Source organism: Mercenaria mercenaria, chromosome 9 (genome assembly GCF_021730395.1).
Source record: "Mercenaria mercenaria strain notata chromosome 9, MADL_Memer_1, whole genome shotgun sequence".
NCBI lineage: Eukaryota > Metazoa > Mollusca > Bivalvia > Venerida > Veneridae > Mercenaria > Mercenaria mercenaria.
Window position 1 is genome coordinate 56,863,981 of NC_069369.1, and position 22,387 is coordinate 56,886,367.

The 22,387-nt window shown below is 35.2% G+C and overlaps 1 protein-coding gene across 1 annotated transcript in view; it reads right to left on the reverse strand.

The window, feature by feature from the left end:
* Positions 1-3,272: 3,272 nt before the first annotated feature.
* Positions 3,273-22,387, reverse strand: part of LOC123547193 (uncharacterized) — a 44,293-nt gene continuing 25,178 nt past the window's right edge. Inside the window, exons 4-6 of the mRNA XM_045334102.2 lie at positions 20,854-21,151; positions 15,175-15,231; positions 3,273-4,212 (exon numbers count right to left, since the gene is read on the reverse strand). Of these exons, the coding sequence (XP_045190037.2) occupies positions 3,306-4,212; positions 15,175-15,231; positions 20,854-21,151 (1,262 nt within the window). The 3' untranslated portion in view covers positions 3,273-3,305. The remainder of the gene's footprint in view (positions 4,213-15,174; positions 15,232-20,853; positions 21,152-22,387) is intronic.

A 22,387-nucleotide genomic window follows, 5' to 3' on the forward strand; every position in this document is an offset into this window, starting at 1 on the left:
GTCAACGTGATCAGAAAGCGCTGATACTCCCACGTATTGCATGATGTTGATGGAACATATATTGAATGTTTTAGTTTTTAACATGTTTGATGCTAAAATAGCGTTAACTAATTTTCGTTTCGTGTTGTAACATTTGTAGAGTCCCTCGGGATACGTTGTTATCCTCGCCTTATCGGACTCGGGCACCAATCAGTCTCTCAGGATTCCACAGAAAACATTACATATAAAAAACATGCAAGCGAAACTTACCTGATAAACTATTTTATTACTGAAGAAAAGATACTAAAACGTAGAATGGAAGATCCAGGGTGTTAGTGTTACGTACACAACGCCCTGAATGTTCGAGATTTAAAAACTTGTTTTATATTTGAAAATTTTAGGCTTACAAAATCTAAATTGTTTTGTCAATCTACTGATATGTTGAGTTGTTTTGTCTCCATACACGCCTCTGATTAGCATTTGAATGTCTTTTGCAGGTAACATAAATGATATCATTAAACCACAAAAGGACATGTAACGATAACTTATGACAATAACATTGTTAAGACCTCTGTAAAGAAACAATTCCGAACATTCAAATATGAAAGTCCGTATTTAGTCTACGTGACAAAACAGCAAGCAGAGATTTTGCAAATATGTCGAGTTTTGAGAAAAAATGTAATTTGCTGCAGTCGATAATATGAATCGCGCAACTTTATACTTTGATCAATCATATTTCTGCCTTTTTTTTGTTGCATTGTAACTACACACATCCTATGGGACAATTGGCTACTGTGGCAATTGTGATTGTGAAAATCAGATGGCGGCTCGCGTCTGGGAAGAGACATAAAATTGGATCATTTACATACTTCAAATGTCACAGCAATTTAACAATTTTATCGATAAATTCACTTTTACCAGGCTCAAAATATGCGCGCCGAGTGCGGACATTTAGGAATTTTAGACTTCAATATGATATTCAGCATAACCACACAGCATGCATCTTAAGAAGGTATTTGTGTAAATAATCCGTCCAAATCTTATGAAAATCCTAATTTTTGCAGCCATTTAATGGTAACACTTTTTAAAAAATAAATAAAGTCGCACAACAGCATATTTATGACTCTCAAAATCTAAGACAGGTTATTCACTAATCAGCGTATTACTAGCACAAAGAAGAAACCAGAGTGCATCATATCAAGTTTATCAATTTATGCACGCACATGTGTGAGCTAAAACATTGGAATTACATGTATTTACTGAATCAATGACAATGTTATCATATTATTTTGCAACTTCATGTCGAATCATAAAAGATAAACACGAAGTCGAAACATTAAAATCATATTACGTCCAATTACTGAAAAACATAATTTCGAACGCAGAATATGAGCTCAGAGAACAAAATGCTTTCTTATCATACTGGCAACATAGAGGTCAATATAAAATTTAGGCGAACTGTTGAGCATGCGTTCTAAGGGGTCATTAGTGTACATTATCCATACTGAGATATTTATCCAAATCGTACTAAAATCTTAATTTAGCAGCCATTTTATGCTGAATCTTGTTTAGAAATAAATCAATAAAATTTAATGTCCCAAAGATCGCAACAAAGCTAAATGATAACAGACTCGGTTTGATTGCGTCTGTTCGTGACATGTAATGGAATGTGCAACTCCCCTCACTCCGCCCCCGCCCCCCCCCCCCCCCCCCCCCCCCCCCAGCAGAATTCTGTTATAACAAAACTGAATCTTCTCCTAAAAAGCATAGAAAGCTTAAAATATATGATGCTTACTATGTTAAATAAATACATCCTCTGAAGGTAGGTAATAAAAATAATCCTCATTGGGTGCTAAGGGGCATGGCGTGTTTAATCAATATGCGACAAATGTCTATTTGTCCTAAACTACTTGTTGAAATGTAACGCAAATGTAATATACATGTTGCTAAAAGAATATAACTTGCCTCCGCCGATATAGGGGAGTGAGAATATTATAGGTAGTTACATTGTAGTTATATACCACATTTCTGCCCCAGGGCCTATGGATTAGCAAACTAGACTAGAGTAGTCATCATCAACAAATAAATATACATTTTCCAGTTTCATTGACATGGGTTGGGATAAAAAGTACAACACAATATCTAAAAACTAAATGCAATGGCTGGAAACTCACACAAAATCATATCCTTTATATGTAATACAATTAAACGTAATTTAACTTTATTGTGAAATGCCCAGAGACAAGCCTGATTTGAAAATTGAATACTGCTTAAGCCGGTGCTAGGGGTCGTGGGCAGTGTTGCATTTTCCATTACTGCTCATGAACACACTCAATCAAACCGAGTCTGCAATTTTCACTGTTCGCATTGTTCTCGGTGCTTCCGAGGGATCTAGTTTCCAGATTATATTTACTTCACAACAGCGGGTGTTAAGTGCTGTGTGGCGGCCGTAAAAAGTCGCCCCGACTTCATCTCAGTGTTGTTATATTTTCTGGTCCTTCGGGATCACTGATTTCAACTCATTTAGATTTGCAAATTGAATACTGCTTAAGCCGGTGCTAGGGGGCGTGGGCAGTGTTGCATTTTCCATTACTGCTCATGAACAGACTCAATCAAACCGAGTCTGCAATTTTCACTGTTTGCATTGTTCTCGGTGCTTCCGAGGGATCTACTTTCCAGATTATAATTATTGTAACATGTATGTAGTCTTTGAATTTTATCTTTACTTTGTACTCTTTACAAAGAAATATCAACGTTTTCGTTAGTGTCTTTAAGACGTTTTTATCTCTTTCAGATATCTGATGTTTAGAAAATACATTAATGTATGCGGCTATGAGACAAGTTAATTATATTTAGTAATAATACGACAATATTCAAATGAAACTGCCATGATAACAGCACATTGTATATGCTATCTTATTAACTATTAGATTAAATTGAAATACTTCGACACGTGGCAGCTGAAACAATCTGTAACAGCGGTCCACTTATTTCCTTATTGGTATTGCCAAGAGTTTATTGATTACTGGGTTTGGCAATGGTAACCCCTGCAACTTTGTCTGCGGGACAACAGACAGAATAACCCATTTACATTTGTCACAGTGCATTTGGATTATTCTCATTGCATCAGAACGGGACTGAACAACTGTACGCGTCCTATTCCTTGGATTGCCAATATTGATTACGGTTGCATGTACCTGCATTGTCTGCGGACACAACAGAAACCCATTTACATTTCGAACAGTGACATTTCTATCGGCATTTGATATACTCTCACTTTTGCATCAGACACGTGGCAGCTGAAACAATCTGTAACAGCGGTCCACTTATTTCCTTATTGGTATTGCCAAGAGTTTATTGATTACTGGGTTTGGCAATGGTAACCCCTGCAACTTTGTCTGCGGGACAACAAACAGAATAACCCATTTACATTTGTCGAACAGTGACATTTCTATCGGCATTTGATATACTCTCACTTTTGCATCAGAGGTAGCCGTTGCCAACAGTTCCCCTGTAGCAGAGAAAGCAATGCGATTGATGCTTGGAACATAGTCTACAGCCTGTCGCAAATTAGGACATTCTGTATGCATGTCAAAAGATTGCAGAACAGTTCCATTTCTTGGTTCTACGAAATATATTGTAAAGTTTCGTGTTCCAGCTACCACATACTTTCCGGATGGATGGTATTGTAGACAGTCTATAAAATCTTTCCAACAGGATGATAACTGAATCGTTTGTGCATCCATTTGTTTGGTGTGTGAATTTATAAAACTCACACGACGGTCAACTGTTCCGAATGCTAGCAATTCGTGGCAGGACGTAGGATCGAAGTCGAATTTACACGTGGCAAACCTTTGATCGATTTCAAATAGCATTTCCCTAGGACTGTAAGGATAAGTGTATTGATCAAAATTACTTTCTACAACAGGCGAAATGAAACTTGACATGCAATTAGGCTCACGCTCATATTGCAATGCTTCCGATATATCAAACACCTGTTCTAATCTTCCGTTGAAGATATACAAATGTATTTCACAACATACAGCGATATGTTTACTATCTGGTGTCCACTTACATTCAATCAATTTCATACTGCGTGTTTCATAATGATGTAAGCCATGCCTAAATGACTTAAATACAAACTTGTCATTCAGTTCAACAGATCTAACAGTAGAAGATTCTAATCCTTTTACCACCAATGACCACACAACGTTCAAATAATCCACATCGATTCTAGTAAAGAAAAATAAAATGTGAAAACGAATCAAGTTGAGGCTTGAAGACTTTATATAAAGTTTGCTACTATAATATACTGAAGCCGCAATCAAAACGCTGACGTTCAGTCAAAAATTATTACAGATATTTGAAGCAATATTTTTATAACAAGATAATCATAGACCTGTCACATATAATTTCTGATGTTTCATTTTGAAATCATGCATGTCTGACAAATACGTAGTAAATAATTAAGGGTTGATTTCACGAGTTCGAGTCTGAGATAAATTCGATTTAATATATAAGGTAAATAGTGATAAAAAAAAATCCGTTATATATTAACTATCGAATCTAAAAATCATTTTGCTTCTAAAAGATGTAGACATGGTTCTTAAATGATACGATAAGTGACCAAACGTTGTTTATGAGTCTAAAAGTGTAAGCTTTGGTAATAAACTCAAAATGATAATGAACATAATAAAGAAATGAAAAGAAAGAAGTGAAACAGGCACAGTTTTATACACGAATTTATGAAAACATTCTGTTGTTAAGTTAGGTTAGTTATAATTCCTACTACACAACTTAGATATAACAAACATCAACAAAAATAACCACTTATCTCTACGTATACATGGTATGTTTTCAAAAGCTTAGTTATACAATAGGGGCCTCCGTGGCCGAGTGGTTAAGGTCACTGACTTCAAATCGCTTGCCCCTCATCGATGTGGAATCGATGTTGAATTCTTCATGTGAGGAAGCCATTCAGCTGGCTTACGGAAGGTAGGTGGGTCTACTCAGGTGCCCGCTCGTGATGATATAATGCACGGAGGGGCACCTGCCGTCTGCGGTCTTCCTCGACCATTAAAGCTAGAAAGTCACATGACCCATCATGTGTCGGTGTGACGTTAAATCCAACAACATTGTTACACAATGAAAATTACTGAAATTTCTTGCAATGAAGAGACAAAATCATTTTGATCTAATATCATTCACTAACAGATTAAAATCCATAAACTTATTACGTGTCCTTCATTATTATAAGTAAGCGATCATATTTATCAAATGTATTACGATGCACAGCGTAAATTAAATGAAATTAACATAAAGATTTTATCCAGTTTGATAAATATCGTATTTAATCATCCATGTACCGCAGTTAGAGATGTCATAAAAGTGGTGCAATGTTACGGACCACTGGGATTTTATTTTATTATTGTGTCTGAAATACAGCGTTCAATCCACAAACGAATGCAAAACCCTATATTCTACCTCCTGTCTGATACGAAAGAATTCTCAACGGTGGGACTACGTACCACGCGTCAAAACGATCACAGATTCAAACGAGTTTTCAGCCTTATTTATTTATCTAAATTGTTGTCCACTTTAAAATTTGATTGTTTAACAGTAGAAATATCTATATAATAAAAAGGGTAATTAAAGCATTACCTAATCTGCAATACAGTATTCGGCTCTCGTGGATTTTACTAGACTGGATCCCACTCAAGCGTCAATGGGGTACAAGCCTGGCAAAATCTACATGAGCCGTAAAGAACATTGCAGAATAAGGCACTGTTGTAATAACCCAATTATAATTTTTACCCTAAGCGTCTATTAAAAACGCCACTATCTAAAACATAATGATGATTCGACAAAATGTTAAGACTTTTTTGAATTCCATTATTTTATGCTATTTCGAAAATTTACAAATCATGTCGCGTATTCGAAATGACCTGTTCTTTTTTTTATATTATTATTATTATTACAACAGGAGACGGGCGAATGGTCATAAAATACCGACACATATCATAGTTATTACCTGTATAATTTCTTCTCGGAGTTCCGTCAAATAATTTCTCGAAGTGAATCGGCGAAATTCTGCCTAACTAATACACCTACCACAGTAGGTACTCCGAGTCAGGTTTATGTTGTACTCGGAGGAATTCCTCGTTTTGTAATATTTTCTCTTCGAGGAAAAACGGAAAGATACTCTCATTATTATATCTTAATAGCTTTAACTCCGACCGTGTACAAATTGTATTGTTTTGTTATTAACCAAGGCTCTCCCCCACGGCTTCAGCATTTTCATAAACAGCAAAAATGGTGTTCGACGCGTTAGAAGTACTTAAGGTGAAGATGGCGTTATTCAGCGCCATCTAGAGTAACGTCAAACATTATACTTGACGACGCCACGTCTTTGCGTTCTAAACGTTGACGGAAAATATCTTGTATGCTGAAGATTTCATTTTGCATCCAGGTTTTCGTCATATTTAAACAACTAAGTATCTATTTGTAGTTCAGAAAAGAAGTGGATATAACTACTGTCTACTTTAAATATATTTTATGATATATTCTTTTCCATCAAAGCTAGAATGAACGCCTTGAAGCCAAACAAATATATTTATTTATGTTTAGAGTAAAAATATGGCTAATATTTTGTCAGCATTTGACCGTATTCCTATCTAGCACTGAGATAAAAACTTCCATTGTTTTTATCAGTATGTGTATTTATTTGATTTTTTATTCAAATTTGAATAACGTGCGTATTATATAGCTGGATATAGCCGCTTAATTGCTGTCATTTTCAACTTTAGCTTGAAACAAAACCGGATGATATGAATGAACCGAAGTATAAAATATTAAAGATAGTTGGCGTTTCCAAATTTTTAAGGAAAGATTTAGAACCCGGGTCCCTCGAAACATGATCGCTCAGAGTCTGTTTTAAAACGGTACTATTACAACAAGAGCTGTCACAGCAGACAGCGCGCTTGACTATTTCGAAGATGGATAGTGAATCTGTGCACATTGAGGAAGTTGGAGCTGTCACCGGAGTGTTTAATAACTCCAATATGGATGGAGGTTTTGGACAATTGTTTGAGTCTGTGTCAAAAGTATTTAGTAATATGAGAGATAAAGATGAAGAGTATCAAACATTAAATAAGTATAATTCTTAGCAAAAGGGGGGCATAATTCATGAAATAATGGTGCAAGAGTGATGCATCTTGTGTCATATGATGTGGGTGATGATGTGGAACAACTACTTTTAAGTTTGAATCAAATCTATTTAGTAGTAACTTCGATAGAGTGAAAGTGTACCAAAAGTTAGTTAGTAAGTAAAAAGGGGAGATAATTCATGAAATACTGGTGCTAGAGTTACGGTCCTTGTGTCATATGATGTGAGTGATGATGTTGAACAACCATTTTAAATTTGAAACAAATCCCCTCTGTAGTAATAGAGATATAGTGACAATGCATCAAAATTAACCTTAAATTCTAAGTAAAAGGGCGCATTATTCATGAAACATTTGTGCTAAAGTTATGGACCTTGTGCCACATGATGTTGGAAATAAGGTGGAACAAATATTTTAAGTTTGAATCAAATCAATTTAGTAATAATTGAGATAGAGTGAAACTGCACCAAAACTTTAACCTGAAATTCTAAGTAAAAGGGCATAATTCATGAAATATTGGTGCAAGAGTTATGGCCCTTGTGTCATATGATGTGAGTGATGATGTGGAACAACTATTTTAAGTTTGAATCAAATCCTCCCTGTAATAACTGAGGTATAGTGAAAATGCATCAAAATTATCCTTTAATTCTAAGTAAAATGGGGCATAATTCATGAAAAATTGCGGTGAAAGCGCATGAAATTCGAAGGAAAAGGGGACATAATTCATGACATATTGATGTGAGAGTTGTGGCCTTTATGCCAGATGATGTTGGTGATGATGAGGAATAACTGTTTTAAGTTTAAAGCAAATCCATCGAGTAATTACAGAGAAAAGGGAGAAAAAAAAGAAAAGTGTAAAAAAAACTATAACCAAGGTAGGGACGCGGAAAGACGTCGACGCCGGGGTGAGAAGGATAGCTCTCCATATAGCTCAAAATAAAAAAGTTAAAAAGTAATATGAATAAATGGGAGGGGATGGGTTAGTGGTAGCAATGAGCTTTCGCGTTTTGATAATTAATTGCTAACTTCATTTTTTAGTTTAATCATATCTGATGGCTCTTTGTTTCATACATAACATAAGACAAGCATATCTTTTTATCACACTAGAAAAAAACAAAAACAAAAACAATTAGGTCGGGCTACAAGTTTTCTCGACATCGGCATATAGAGCCATTCCCACAATGTTAACTTTCATCATTTTTAATGAAAATTTTAAATCATGGTTAATAAATATGTGCAATCCAGATTTTAGAATAATTCCCGTTTTGAAAACTTCAAATACAACTGACCCTTAAAAATAGTTTCTTGTCTACTAGTAATTCATCCAGTCAAAAATGACTCCTCCCTTCATGTCGGACCGAATGACACGCTGGTTGGAGCGTTCGCAAGTCAAACGAGCGGTCATAGGTTTGGCGTCCGGTACAGTCACTCTATCCGTGACTAATATTTTTTCAATGACCTAGTTGCAAGTTACTGAGGGAAAAGAGTTTAGTGCTTGTAAAAAATAAAATGTTGACGAAAACGAGCGTAAAACCCAAAAATAAACTATAATTATCCCCGGCTAATTCTGACTTTTAAGATGGTCAAAATATGCACAGTCAAAACGACATGAAGTTAATGTCAGACGTTAAAAGTGTACGGACATGAAATAACTAAGTTATTGCACTTACGCATTTGATAACCATTACTTGTGTTGGGTTTCTCAACGACCTTCAATTATCTCACGGCGGTCTGCTTACACAACCTGTCCTTATCGTTTCTAACCAGTAGACACTCTCCATAAGAAACTGACAACTTTCCCACTTCATGGAACGCTGTATCTAGCCCGTCTAGAACTTACATCAAAATTGTATTTAACTATAATTTATAAAACAGTTGAAACGGACTGAACCCAATTGATAATCTAACACGCCGTTTAATAAAGCTACAAACAGACACTGTGAACTTGGTTGAAAACCGCGGGAAAAAGACGTAACGTTTTAACTGTGCTTAAACTTCCCAATTTCCATAGCATCGTAGCCTGAAAATGAACACGGTAGTTGAGGACTTTTAAAATCTTATTTTATTTAAAAACCATTTCAGGAACATTTTCAGAAAAATGTTTAAAAATCTACGGAGGAGAGAACGAGCAATAAAATGTTTAATAAGAAGTATCATTTATTCATTACGCTTCTTTGTGTGTAACATGCATTCATGTATACAAACGCGAAAATAAAAATTGGAAAGAAATCGAAAAATGGCTTACAAAATTAGAATACGCATAAAAAGAAATTTATTTTGTTGTAAACTCTTTTGTGATTAAATTATTTTTCTCTAAAATACATACAGTTCTTTGTGAAATTTTGATTATATAATTTATATGATAATTTTAGTTTTTTAAATGGGACAGTTTTTACACACTACTTAGTCATTCCGCTCGAAAACAATAATTTCGTAGAAAGATTTTGGCATGGTTTTAGCATAAAGTAAGCATTCCATCGTCGAGTAGTCGGAGAACATATTTGAAAATTACATCACCGTATAGGTATCAACGGGCTTGTTGTATTAAAATAAGATAAAATACTTTTTGAATTAAATGGACGCCCCGAGACCAAATTAATCGCTGTAAACACGGCAACGTCACAACTATTTAGGGCAGGACTAAAACGTGATTTTTCGACGCCATTTGCATAAAAAGTGTGCATTTGACCTTTTTAATAATTGTAATTCGGGTGAAGATAAGCTTTTGCTATTGTTTAAGTTATCAAGGATGCAACTGGTTTTTGAAATTCCCGCTCGTTACACCTTCTTTACCTTAAGATTATTTGTCATCTACAACTTCAGTTATTATAGCAACAATACTTACATGTATGAAAAAGCTTTCCGTAATTTCAGCGTTTATTGACTTTTATATTGTCTGTATCTATGATTATTCTTAGACAAGAGCTTGAATTTAAAGAGCAAAACTAACTTCTTGTGGAGCCCTTTGCCTTTTATTTGCAAGTAAATATCTGTTCCATATTCCACTATGATGTTTGGAATGATCATGGGACCTATTATAAGGTATCGTAGTTCAGGCTAAGTGGTGCTTTAGTTGATGATCGGTACACCGACATAAGTGTTGTCACAACCTGGTTCCGCTTTTCAAATATTCACAAAAGGGGAACTTTGAAAATAACCAGAAATTTCGCCGAATTATGACATTAAAACCATACGGGCTAATTTATATTTCAGAAAATAAGAGAGAAAGATCTATTGATGAATAACTTCAGATCATGCTTGGTGAACCACCATTAACCGGTTCATGGGTAGAAGCTGTTTAGAGATGAAATTTACCACTGAACAAAGAACGACAGACCAAGCGCTATCTAAATAGCTCACATAATTATGAGTGTTCAAATCAGATGATCAGATAAAAGCATGGCAAAAATCAGTCATGTATTTTTAAAGGACCCCTTAAAATGTTGGAATCATTTCAGAATGAAAGTTTTACGCAGATACATGTAATTTATGTCATTTTATTCGAGAAAAATGTATGGCCCTTTTCGGGAATTACATTATTATGCAAATATACAATTCTAGCAAATGGGCAAACATACCTCAGTGTGACTGAGACGATTAATCTAATAAAGCTTCTAATTTGACAAAAATTGCTTTTTAAGAATCTTGGTTTTTTTTCCTTACATTTTTTATATTCTTACAATTTTTATTCCTTAAATATCAATCAAGTTAGTTACCTGACAGACTGTTGAAACTACCTGTTAATATCTAAATACAAAATGTTTATCCATTAAAATGAAACAAATAGTAAACGTGTACTTATAAAGATGGTGTTTGGTAATAAACGTTTATATTTTATTATTCTATATCTATTTTATCTATCCAATCGCGAACGTTCATTTGCAACACGTGACCGTACAATATATTACGGTATTTGGATGCACGTGCGTACAAAAATCCTGTATTTTCTGTATTTGGACGCACGCGCGTACAAAAACCCTGTATTGTCTGTATTTGGACGGTTCAACAGTCCCATGTTAAACATACGATAAAGCCCGAAAAGCGTGAAAATGTTCCGAATGTAAATCGGATGAAGTAGGCGCTCTATGTACAGAGTTTGATTATGGGTCTTGAAATCTGGATTTAATTTTTAAAAGATCATCAGATGTTGGAATATTTGAAAAGTCGCTAAAAGAAGCCGTTCCGGACGAAACCTAGAAATTGGAAGATATCAGTCCCGACTGTCTGAATAGCTACCTCAGCAGTTTTTATTTAACGGATAAGAAACAAAATCGAGAAGATTATGAATGGCAGCGGACGGACGGTCAGCATCCAAAACATGTCTGCTCTCTAATTCAGTTTTCATCGGATCTTCACCAAAACTTGCTGATAATGTTTGCGGGCATAACATCTCGGCCAATTTCGATAACCAGCCAAATTGTACCAGGCACTCTTAGATTATAGTCCTTGAATTACTCGAAAAACGGGGAATTTAGCCTTGTCCGCTCTCTTAAGTCGAACAGTTTTCATCCGATCTTCACCAAACTTGCTGACAATGTTTGTGGGCATAATATCTCAGCCAAGTATTATTACCACCCAAATCGCCAAATGGCTGTTGTAGGGAGGTTGTGAAATAAATATAGAATAAAAAGGTTATTTAAGGCCTAACATTTTTTTGTATAATATATATTTGCACTCATACAAAGCTTGGAAAAACTAGAAAAGGCAGGAATACAATATTCAGTGAAACATTTTTAATTTAAACTATTAATAACTATAGTAAGATAAAATAGATATAGAATAAAAAGGTTATTTAACATTGTACTGCACAATACGAGATATATTTGGACTCGTACCCAGGTCAGAAAATCATATTGAACTCGCCTAGCGGCTCGTCCAATATGGTTTTCTCAGCTAGGTACTCGTCCAAATATATCTCCGTATTGTACAGAACAATGTTAAATAACTTAATAATATAGGATACGGTATATACAGTTCTTAACTTTTAGTACTCCTTTCAAACAATTTATGAATATATAACTTGATTCCACTTTTGACAAAATAAAAAAGAGTTTGATATTAGACATAGAACAAATATGAAGACTTTCAAAATGTTCCCTATAATCTGAATCTTAAAATTGGCACATATGAATAGAAACTACTATTCAACAATCTTCCTGTTCCAGAAAATAAATAAAGGTCAACAGTCCGAAGCCTTAGTTTATAATAGTTTATTTTAGTTCGATTGTGAAGCAAGCTAATCGCTCTCGACACCTCATATCTGGTGGAATGCATCGCCACCGAATACTTAATTTCTTTAACGTCGACCAAACAGACATATTCCTAATGCATCTAGCATTTCACAAAATTATCAGAGCCAGAAGTTTGTCATCGTGATTTTTATTCATTTTATATCTCACTCTGTCCCTCTGGTCAGATCGCTCTGTGTCTGTACTAGTAGAGGATGAATTTCGCGCCCTGTGAGGCTGCGTTTGCTATATGTAAAGCGCATTTGAACGTGTTTATCATGAAAAAGGCGCTATATAAATCTGGTATAATGATAATAAAAATAATACCTATTTTTATCTAAAAGTTGATGAAGTGTTAGGATTGAGGTCAAAATATTTTGTTTCATGTATAGCTGTCACATTGGCAGAGCACCAATGTATTTAACAGAATTGCTTACACAGTATACTTCTATGATAGAAGTTTCTGTACTATTGGTCCAAGACTGGAATGAACTGCCGTTAGAACAATGCAAATTTAAAGTAAATCACTTGACACAGTCAAAAAAATCTTAAGACACTGTATTTCAGAGACTTAGTGTCACTGTTCTAATTTTTTTGATAACTGTTTTATATGCGATAGAGGCAGATGATAGTTTTTAAATTCAAGGTTTGTTTAATTAAACGTAATTGTTGGTTCAGGCTCTATGGGTAGGGTATACAATATTTCTTTTCTTCAAATTGTCTGTGATAGCACCATTAACCAGGGGGTTTGAACCTCTATATGCAGCCCGTCTGGGCGTACCACGTAAGGCTTTAAGCACTGGTATTCGCCATTGAATATGCCATTGTATAGAAATAGGCGTTAATCAAATTATTCAGTTTCAGTTTCAGGGTGGTGATGCTCAACAGAACTTGTTTCAGAATCAATCAGGCAGCTAGTGATGCTATATGGCAAGCGTTTATGATCATCAAGCGTTTCATGGACAGAAGTCTGAAGTTACCATCTGTACATCACCTAAACATGTTTCGAGGATTTAGATATTTATACGGAATTTTTGTTCTCAATTATTTTTACCAATATTTATTCATATAGGACAGGATGTTTGCTATACTGGGACATTGGATATGTTTTTATTTTTAAATTTACACATATACAGGTTTGAATTTTCAACTTGTAAGTAAACGTGTTCCTGTTTCAATAATATTTTGTTTTGTTTTGTCTGTAGTTAGTTAACAATAGCCATAAAGTGCAAAATGAACATGTTTGATCAAAATGGCATTTGGTTTCCATGACAACGTTAATAAAAATTGCGGTTTTTTAATTTATTTGGACTGTATTTTCTTAATTATGAACTGTGTCAACAAAAACTAAATAAATTACCATGCTTCACAACTTAAATTCAAGAACCCATTGGAAATACTATACTTGAAAGGCTATTGCTAAACAAATAATTCGCCAGTGTGTAAATGACGTCTTAAACATTATAACGACAACATCCATTGTTAACCATTTTCTTAGATTTAATACTGCCATGTTTTTTAATATTTGTCCAATCTTAAAAATTCTTCCAGTGTTATGAATTGTTGGACAATTGTTTTGATCTCTTGGTTAGCCATTCCTTTCCCTTTAACATTTCGATATGATTGTGTGTATATTTTGAAATACTTTGGAGGTATTCATGTACAATGTACATCTCTATCTTTACTAAAGCATATTTGTGATCAAAATATCAAATTATTTTTAACTTGTATTCCTCTAGGTTCAGGTGTAGCACCATCAAAGTGACTGTGTTTAAATAACATTAAAGCACGGCTGGGGGTTACACGTAGACGTTCAATGAATAAGCGTATATATATAGTAATAGCGCTTTCATACTGTCGCACTGTCAAAAAGTAGTTAGTTCACGCTCTATGTATAGAATGGAGTGTGACTCTTAAGTGTAACACCGTTTTGCTAAACAATTTTGAATTTTTAGGTTAAAGGTAACTAATTCAAGTTATTGTGTGTTTCATGTAAAACGACCACTACATAACAGATTATAGAGCAGCACGTTTTCTTCACCTACTTTTTATGAAACTATCATAAAATGACGAGAACAAATAGAAAGAAATCAGGGCGTTGAATGGTTCCTTGTGAAAACCCTCAAAGAATTATACTTGATCTTGTCCGCATATTAAACCACTCCTTTCAGTTTCGATCTTCATGAACATCGTTTCATTTTATGCATAATGCAATCTAGCAGTGAAATAATGTGAATATATTAACATTTTCTACACGAAATGACGTATAAATGGGAAATAAAATAGAATCTATTTATTTTGGATGTCTTTCGACTACACCACGGCAGCACGTTTTTGAGCGATGTACTGACCTTATTCCTTACATAAAATATGGCAGCACTCTATCCCGACCCCTGTATGGCACCAAATGTTATAGGACGGGGCGTCAACATGGTCGTGTTTTAATAAAAATAAAGATGACTGTTTTTCATATTAATATTTTAATGGTACCTTCTGTGTCACTTGATTGTGTTAAAGTAATATACACTTACTGAATGGCTTACCAGTCAGTTGTTAAAAGTATTTGCCGGAGGTTTGAAGGACAAAGGCTAAAGGTTTTGACTATTGACCGACAAGCCCTTTATGTAGTGTTATGACGTGACATCTCAATTTTTGATGTAAGTCCGGAAAACGTTTGTTGAACTATAAACCAGTCAATAGCAAAAATCGCGGAATAGCGATTTATATACGAATTCATGTAATGGTGTATTATATCATTCTGTTATACAGCTGAAATAACAAAATGATAAAATCTCATGCAATACCTTACACCATGGCGGCTAGCAAAACAAGAAGATGTTTCTTCCTCCCGTCCAGGCTGTCTGTAATGGAAAAGAATAACTGTTTTGAGGGGCCTTTTACCATTTTTCATCTTTCATGCGCAGGAATTGAACCACTATGGGGTTAGCCAGAGTGATTGAATATCTAAATATCTGAGCAATGAACAGTGATAAACAATAAATCACAAAAGGCCTTGCTTATGTTGATAAAGTTATTCTGTACTTCATTGATTCGAGTAGTTATAAACCGGACACCATTCTGTAATAATTTGCTCAACGGTTCGCGTCATCCATTGTCTATTGCAGTTTTTCGGCGACGCCGTCTAAATTCGTTTTCGTTACCTATGCCACGTGACTTCAGTTTGCAAATCAAACTACTTGATAACACATTATAGATAATTTATCAAAATGGAAGATTTATGCAACACTCTGCCTGATTGGACGAGAGTGTCAATTTCTTTCACTCTGTTGATTGTGCTACGCTGTGTGAAATGTAGACAAAGCGTTTATCCTAAACGACGCTGTTCACAGTTTTAAAGCTAACTTTGGCTCAGTATATTTAGCAAGAATATTGATATATCTCAAAATGATAAGTAAGTTTAATAAATATGATAAAAACCTGTTCAAATACCAACATAATTATATCAAATTAAAGAAAGAGCTGAATACGGTCTGCGTATCACATGAATAAGGGTGTGATAAGAGTCTTTTATGTAGAGAAGTGCTTTTTAAAAGATTTTCCTTGTTACAATTGTCGTCTGTATATGAAAAGGTTTCTTGCTTTTGTGACTTATTAATATTGCATATTAAAATGAGTACTTGTTTGCTTTGATATATTTGTTATAAATTATTTAACTGATTTATTATATATGAATATTTTTCTTTAGTATGGTATGCAAATATTGAACTCAGTTGAAATCTGTTTCATTGTATATATATGCTATATAATGACTGAATCTCATTACACTGTAATGAAGGTACGCTGCATACAGTTTATCTATGTGATATGACTACGGTCAAACTTTGCTTATTATGAAACTGAAATATTGAAATAATTACCATTGTATTGCTCGACCTTCACTTTTTTATAGGTGTGACGTCATTGTCCAAAGATTCATGAATAGTGAATATGCATTTGTTAAAGCGGGATCAGTTGGCCTATTTTAGAAATAAATAAAAATAATAAATAAAAAAATCCTTTAATTGATTTTTTCTCATGTATTCTAATCAAACTTGATTTGTAGCATCTTTATTAGGCCCGCAGCCAACTTTGTTCAGCTGGGACATTTGACCCCTTTTAGGGGCTGCTAGAGCTAAAACTAGAAATGCCTTTATACAGCGTCTCATAAACAGCTTGGTGGATCTTTGTCATACTTGGTCTGGAGCATCATTATAAGGTCCTCTTCCAAATTTATTTATATAGGAACTTGGGCCCTATTAGGGACCACTATAGCTAAAAGTAGATATGTCTTTCTTCGCATTAACCACTAAAATGTAATGGATTTTTATCAAACTCGATGTGTAACAATATCGTAAGGTCTCCTGCTATTTTGTTACAAATGGGGATAGGGACCAATTTAGCTAAAAATATAAACACGTTTAATGACCTCTTCTCATGAACCGCTTCATGAATCGTCATCAAACTACTGCTGTAATTATTCGTCTAAGGATAAACGAAACAAAATTGCAACCCTACGAAACCTTTGCGAAAAATTAAAAGAGAACCATTTAAATTGTTAAAGTGCGGTGTTTAGTTTTGCAATTTGAAAAATGTTAAATGAAAGATGAATGTTAGATGAAAAATTCATAAACTTCTTTCCTTATTACAATTCGCCGACCATCATTTTTAAAGATATTTCTTGTTTGGATATACACTGAACTGCCTTTAAAGCACAACACTCGAAATAGCTCCAAGATGGTTGTGTTTTTTTTAAACAAATGAATTGTAAACTTTTTATAACTTTACTGGTTCATGAAGGTTTCTACGTTCAGAATATGTGCTGATAGAGTTGTCATAAAATCTTCTATGTGTGTATAAGTATAAGCATTCTCTAAAAGATAGAATGTAAGTGTAGATTTCCCGGGAGCACAGAGCACCCCAAACACAGCCATAGAGCCATGCATCGCAAAGTAGGCCCGTAACAAAAAAAGGAGCTGTAACGGAAAAATATTGTAGACGGGTTGCTTAAAAGTCCAACAATAACATTATAAATATATGCAAAATACAGAAAAATGGGGATGGGGTAGTAAGGGGTAGATAAAAAGGTAAGATGTAAGGGGAGGGTGGAGCAAGGATGAATATTCAACAGGGAAAGCCACGTTTCTTAAATGCAGTATTCCTACAACGTCGCAGACACGCACGTTCAAAACACACCCACACACACCCACAACTAACTTACACAGATAAACAAACAGAAAAGTAAGAAAAACAACACTGTGGGGCACCGCCCATAACAAACACGCACAAATACACATACATACACACATAAGCAGGAAAAACAACAGTAGGAAATCGCCTTAAGATGACCGGTGGTCAAAATAATGGTGGGCACGATAACTTACTCTTGGTAAAAGGAGAGCGGTAGCGGTAGCAAATGCAGGAAGCATAAATGCAAGGGAAAGGGTCGGGGTGGGGCGATGGGGGTAATGGGGGTAGGGAGGAGAAACAGGAAAGAAACGCTAACAACAAACAAGACAACATACACAACACAAAATACGAGATGGCCCGAAAACAAGTTGAAAATAGGGGCACCGCCTTGGAACGGTCAGTAACCGATAAAAAGGAAACTGGGCTTTAAATGCATTGAGGGCATGTCAACCTCGCACTTACCCCATTTTCAACAAGTTAGACAAGACAGTGTAAATAAAATCACTCCCCGCTGAGAAAGGCTGTAACATTAGTGACAAAATACCAGACCATATAAAGTAAAACATAAAAATATGGTCAGTCTAAGGTATAATTACACCAATGTACTGTACGAAGTCAGTGTACCAATAGCCTAACTTTTAAGGGCACGACTAAGCAAGCTGCAAGACAAAGTTCCACTGCCTCCCTCCGTTTTTGTAGGATTTAGGAGAGAAGCATCAAGGAGTCTTATACTTTAAAAGTGATCGCACACTGGCACCAGACCAGAAAGAAAATGCCTCTGTACATGTTATACTCTACCCATATGTATTCTAAAAGAACCATGGTCGTGAACGGGAAAATATACTAACACAGTTTCAATCGCGCATTTCATACCTAAAACATGCTGTTCGGTAAATGTAAACTATGGATATTGAACAAGTGGTAATTGATCTTCCATTGTGTACCGGTCAATTTTCTTCAGTATTTCTTATCTTAGAGAAGCAACGCGTAGTCTATAGTTTTTTCAACGTTACACAAAAAACTTGGTTGAACTTCCCTGGTGAAGTTCTGGTCTAGATTACGAAACCATTCTGATTGGCTGATGTGAAAATATATGTCAGTCGTCGTTTAACTACACGTGTACGCTAAAATGTTATATGCAGCATAAATGTGCAAAATAAATTCAAAATCATATCTAAGACGGATTTCATTCATCATTTCGAGTTTTATTGTAAAACTGTGAATATTTTGCATTCTGTTTTTGTTTGTTTACATTTCGCCTAACATGTGCACACTGCTGTGACCTCTAGACCGGATGTTCATCAGGGAAGTTCACGCAAGTTTTTTCCGTAACGTTGACGAAAGCATAAAATATGTGGCGTATCTCTGCAATATAGGGAAAGTTCACATGGAAGCTCTAGGGTAGAGTAGAGACCGGCTCTATACTCGATAACCCACTTGAACGGTATAACTTAGTACACAAATCGTACCTTCCCTGTTGAAGAGCTGAACTCTGCAAACACCACGGCGAGGTAGGGTTTACTGGTTCCTTGCTTTTCATCACAGCGCTCAATGTGCCGGGGAAAAACAGTTTTAGATATTTCCAGGGCCCAATTTTTGATTCGTCGGTTACTTTACTGGTGAGAACAAGTATCATTTACACAACAGCCTACACTTCTCTAGAGCTCCGATGTGAACTTGCCCATAGAATATGGAGACAATGTGACTGGTGCACAATGGAAGATAGGTTATCGCTTGTTCAATATGCTAGGTACCCATTCAGCGAACTGCGCGTTTTAGGTGAGAAATGTACGATTGAAATGGGTTAGTGCACTTTCCCGTTCAGAATACCTCGGGGTAGGGTATGACATGTACAGAGGCATTTTCTTTTTGGTCTGGTGCCAGTGATCGCACCATCAATTAGGAAAGCGTAGCGGTTAACTGTAGAGGGGGTCAATCACCAAACATGTACTGTGCTTAATGATTTTCGCATTATATCCTCTTTTGATATTTTTTGACACATTTTACAAATATTTTATTAAAATAAGCATTATGTTTCATTTTTCGAATTTTATAAACACATCTCCATAGTATACCGGATGTGTAAGACTAAGTTTTAAAAGTGTTTTAAGGTTTGTGTTATATTTCTTTAAAAGTTCAGACGATCTGTAGTAAAATTTAGTGAAGGCTTTCCGTACTTTATGATATCGGACAGAACCTCAGTTAAATCATAAAACTGACTTTTACCCGAGTCATGTAGAGGCGTTCATGCCGCTACATTGATGGGAAGACGTAAACGAGTAAAACCTTCCCTGGGACAGAACCCATCCAGCAAAAAGCAGATAATCATTAACAATTCTGCAACAACTTATAACTCCCATTACATCGCCGATAGCGAAAATGAGGCCACTGACTATTTTTAACCATTTGAATTAGACAAAGACTTCGAATCTGGTAAAACCCCACCCACAGCTCCTATAAACATGTCCAAATTCAGTGAATCAGAAATAACCGAATTGAGTACCAGGCTGGCCCCTTTATTAGTTTGAGATCTGAAAACAGCTCTTAGAGACGATGTAATTGAGGAAATCAGGCAAGACATTCAGGAGCTATTGAGACAGGAAACTCAAAGCCTCAAGATGAATTAACTCTTTGAAGTATAACTTAGCTGAACTTGAAACAGAACGATAATCTGAAAAGGCAAACGTGATGAGCTAGAACAATACGATAGACGATTGTATCTGGATATTACAGGCATACCAGGAGATACTGGCTCACCTGACGAAAATGTTGCACACAAATTCTTAACCACGACAAGCTTCATAACCTGGACTTGAAATGTTCAAATATCGACAAGTGCAACAGAAAAGATAAATTGAATCCCGATTTAGTTGTGAACCGTAAAGTAATCTTTCAGTTCACAAATTCTAAGGCGAGGTAATGGGATAACGCGCCTAGAAAGGAATTTGGTGCCGGTATTTTTAGTGCAGGATAATTTGACATCTTATCGTGAGCAAATATGGTACAAGGCTAGGCAGCTGAAAAGATCTATAAATTAGAGATAAAAAACTTCGATCTTTGGTTGTACAAACTATTTCCTCATGCCTGGTGAAGTTAGAGGTCGTGTAGTTAAGAACATGGATCAGATCATCGCGATCCGCGAAGCAATATCATTCCCTTTTCAATCCAAAACCCATACTGATACCACAGTATAACAACATGATAATATGAAAATTAAGGTACTCATTGTACGTGTTATTGTTTAAGAGTAAAATACTTGTACAAGTAAACATGTACATGATAATATAATGCCAAACCTCATTACTATTTTCGCCAACTGTTTTCCATCTGGTGCAAATGCAATCACTCGGCATATTTCTTTAAAACCTCTGTCTGAAGCGTTGGGTTCTACACGGATATCATGTCTTGTGGAAATGATTGCTTCATTGTCCTTTACAACGATGGGATTCTGAATGCTGATGTTACATATACCTAATGTTTTTTGAAACTCGAAACCTTGTTGTTCAAAGCATGCGTAGCCTACACATCGCCCCGAAGGATGTACATGAAGTTTTGTGTACTCAGAAATGTGTGACTTTGCAAATGAGTGTACACCTGCAATGGAACAATGAATAGTTACAGTACTGAGGCGTGTCAAATGACATGCCGTTTTAGCGCAACATATTCTTGGTGTGTTAACACTGCAGCATCAATGTTTCTATAATATAATTGACTTTGTCGTTTTGGCGATAGGGGTTCATTGTACAGTGCTACATACACTTTATGTTTGAGTCTTGGATTCTCCTTTAGTTTATTTGCATATTAGAGTTATTTTGTGGTGTGCCAACCTAAAATGAAATTTTACACATGTACAGTTTTTATTTAGACAGCATCTGTGTGATAGCAGAAATGTCACGTATAGATGTGTCAAAAGAGTAAATAATTTCTGTGTGAAGTGCAGTCAAAGTATAACTGTTAGAAAATGTGATAATTGTTATTTCGTCACAATGTGTTTGACACTAGTAGCTCTGCTGTTATATGTCTGATTCTTCAGATATATGTTACAAAAACGCATTTGATTACTTTACTATGATTTTATCTTATCTCCGTCATTGCGCAAACCAGACAAGCTAGTGAACACTTAAGCATTGGACTTGTAATTTTGATAATCAATATTAAGTGTAGCTGTCATTTAACAAAAAGTATATAAACGATATTCAATTATCAAAAATACAATTAAGGCGCGTCTTGTGAAAAACGTAGTTTGTTACTAATTGACCATGCTTGTAACTGCTTTTGAGAACAAAGCACTTCCTGTGAAACATATATATCGACTGTAATGAATTTACAAGCGACTCGTATTTGAAATGAAACACAAAATCTGCTTATTTCAATAAATCAAATTGCATCATCATTGAAATAAGAAATTGATTAATGCAGTTCCACAAAGCTCTTTTAACCAGTGCTTTGGGTATATTGTTAGATTGAGCTAGAAAACAAAATATGAAATAAGAAGGTTGTCTGTAAATGCAAGAAAATGCACTGAAATATACTGAATACCTTTCTTAGTGTTTTGGGTGTATTGTTAGATTGAGCTAAAAAATGAAATAAGAATGTTGTCTGTAAATGCAATAATATGCACTGAAATATACTGAATACGTAATACAGATGCTTTCTTTTATACCCTTTATATAGACTTTATATTCAATGTTAGAGAAATATTACATAGACTAGACTACATTATGCAAATCTTAATAGACAAAATTCATGGCAGATTTAGTAAATAAAATATAGTCTACAATATATTGACACTTGTAAATAAAATGTGGAACTGCGCTAAATCTACCTCGA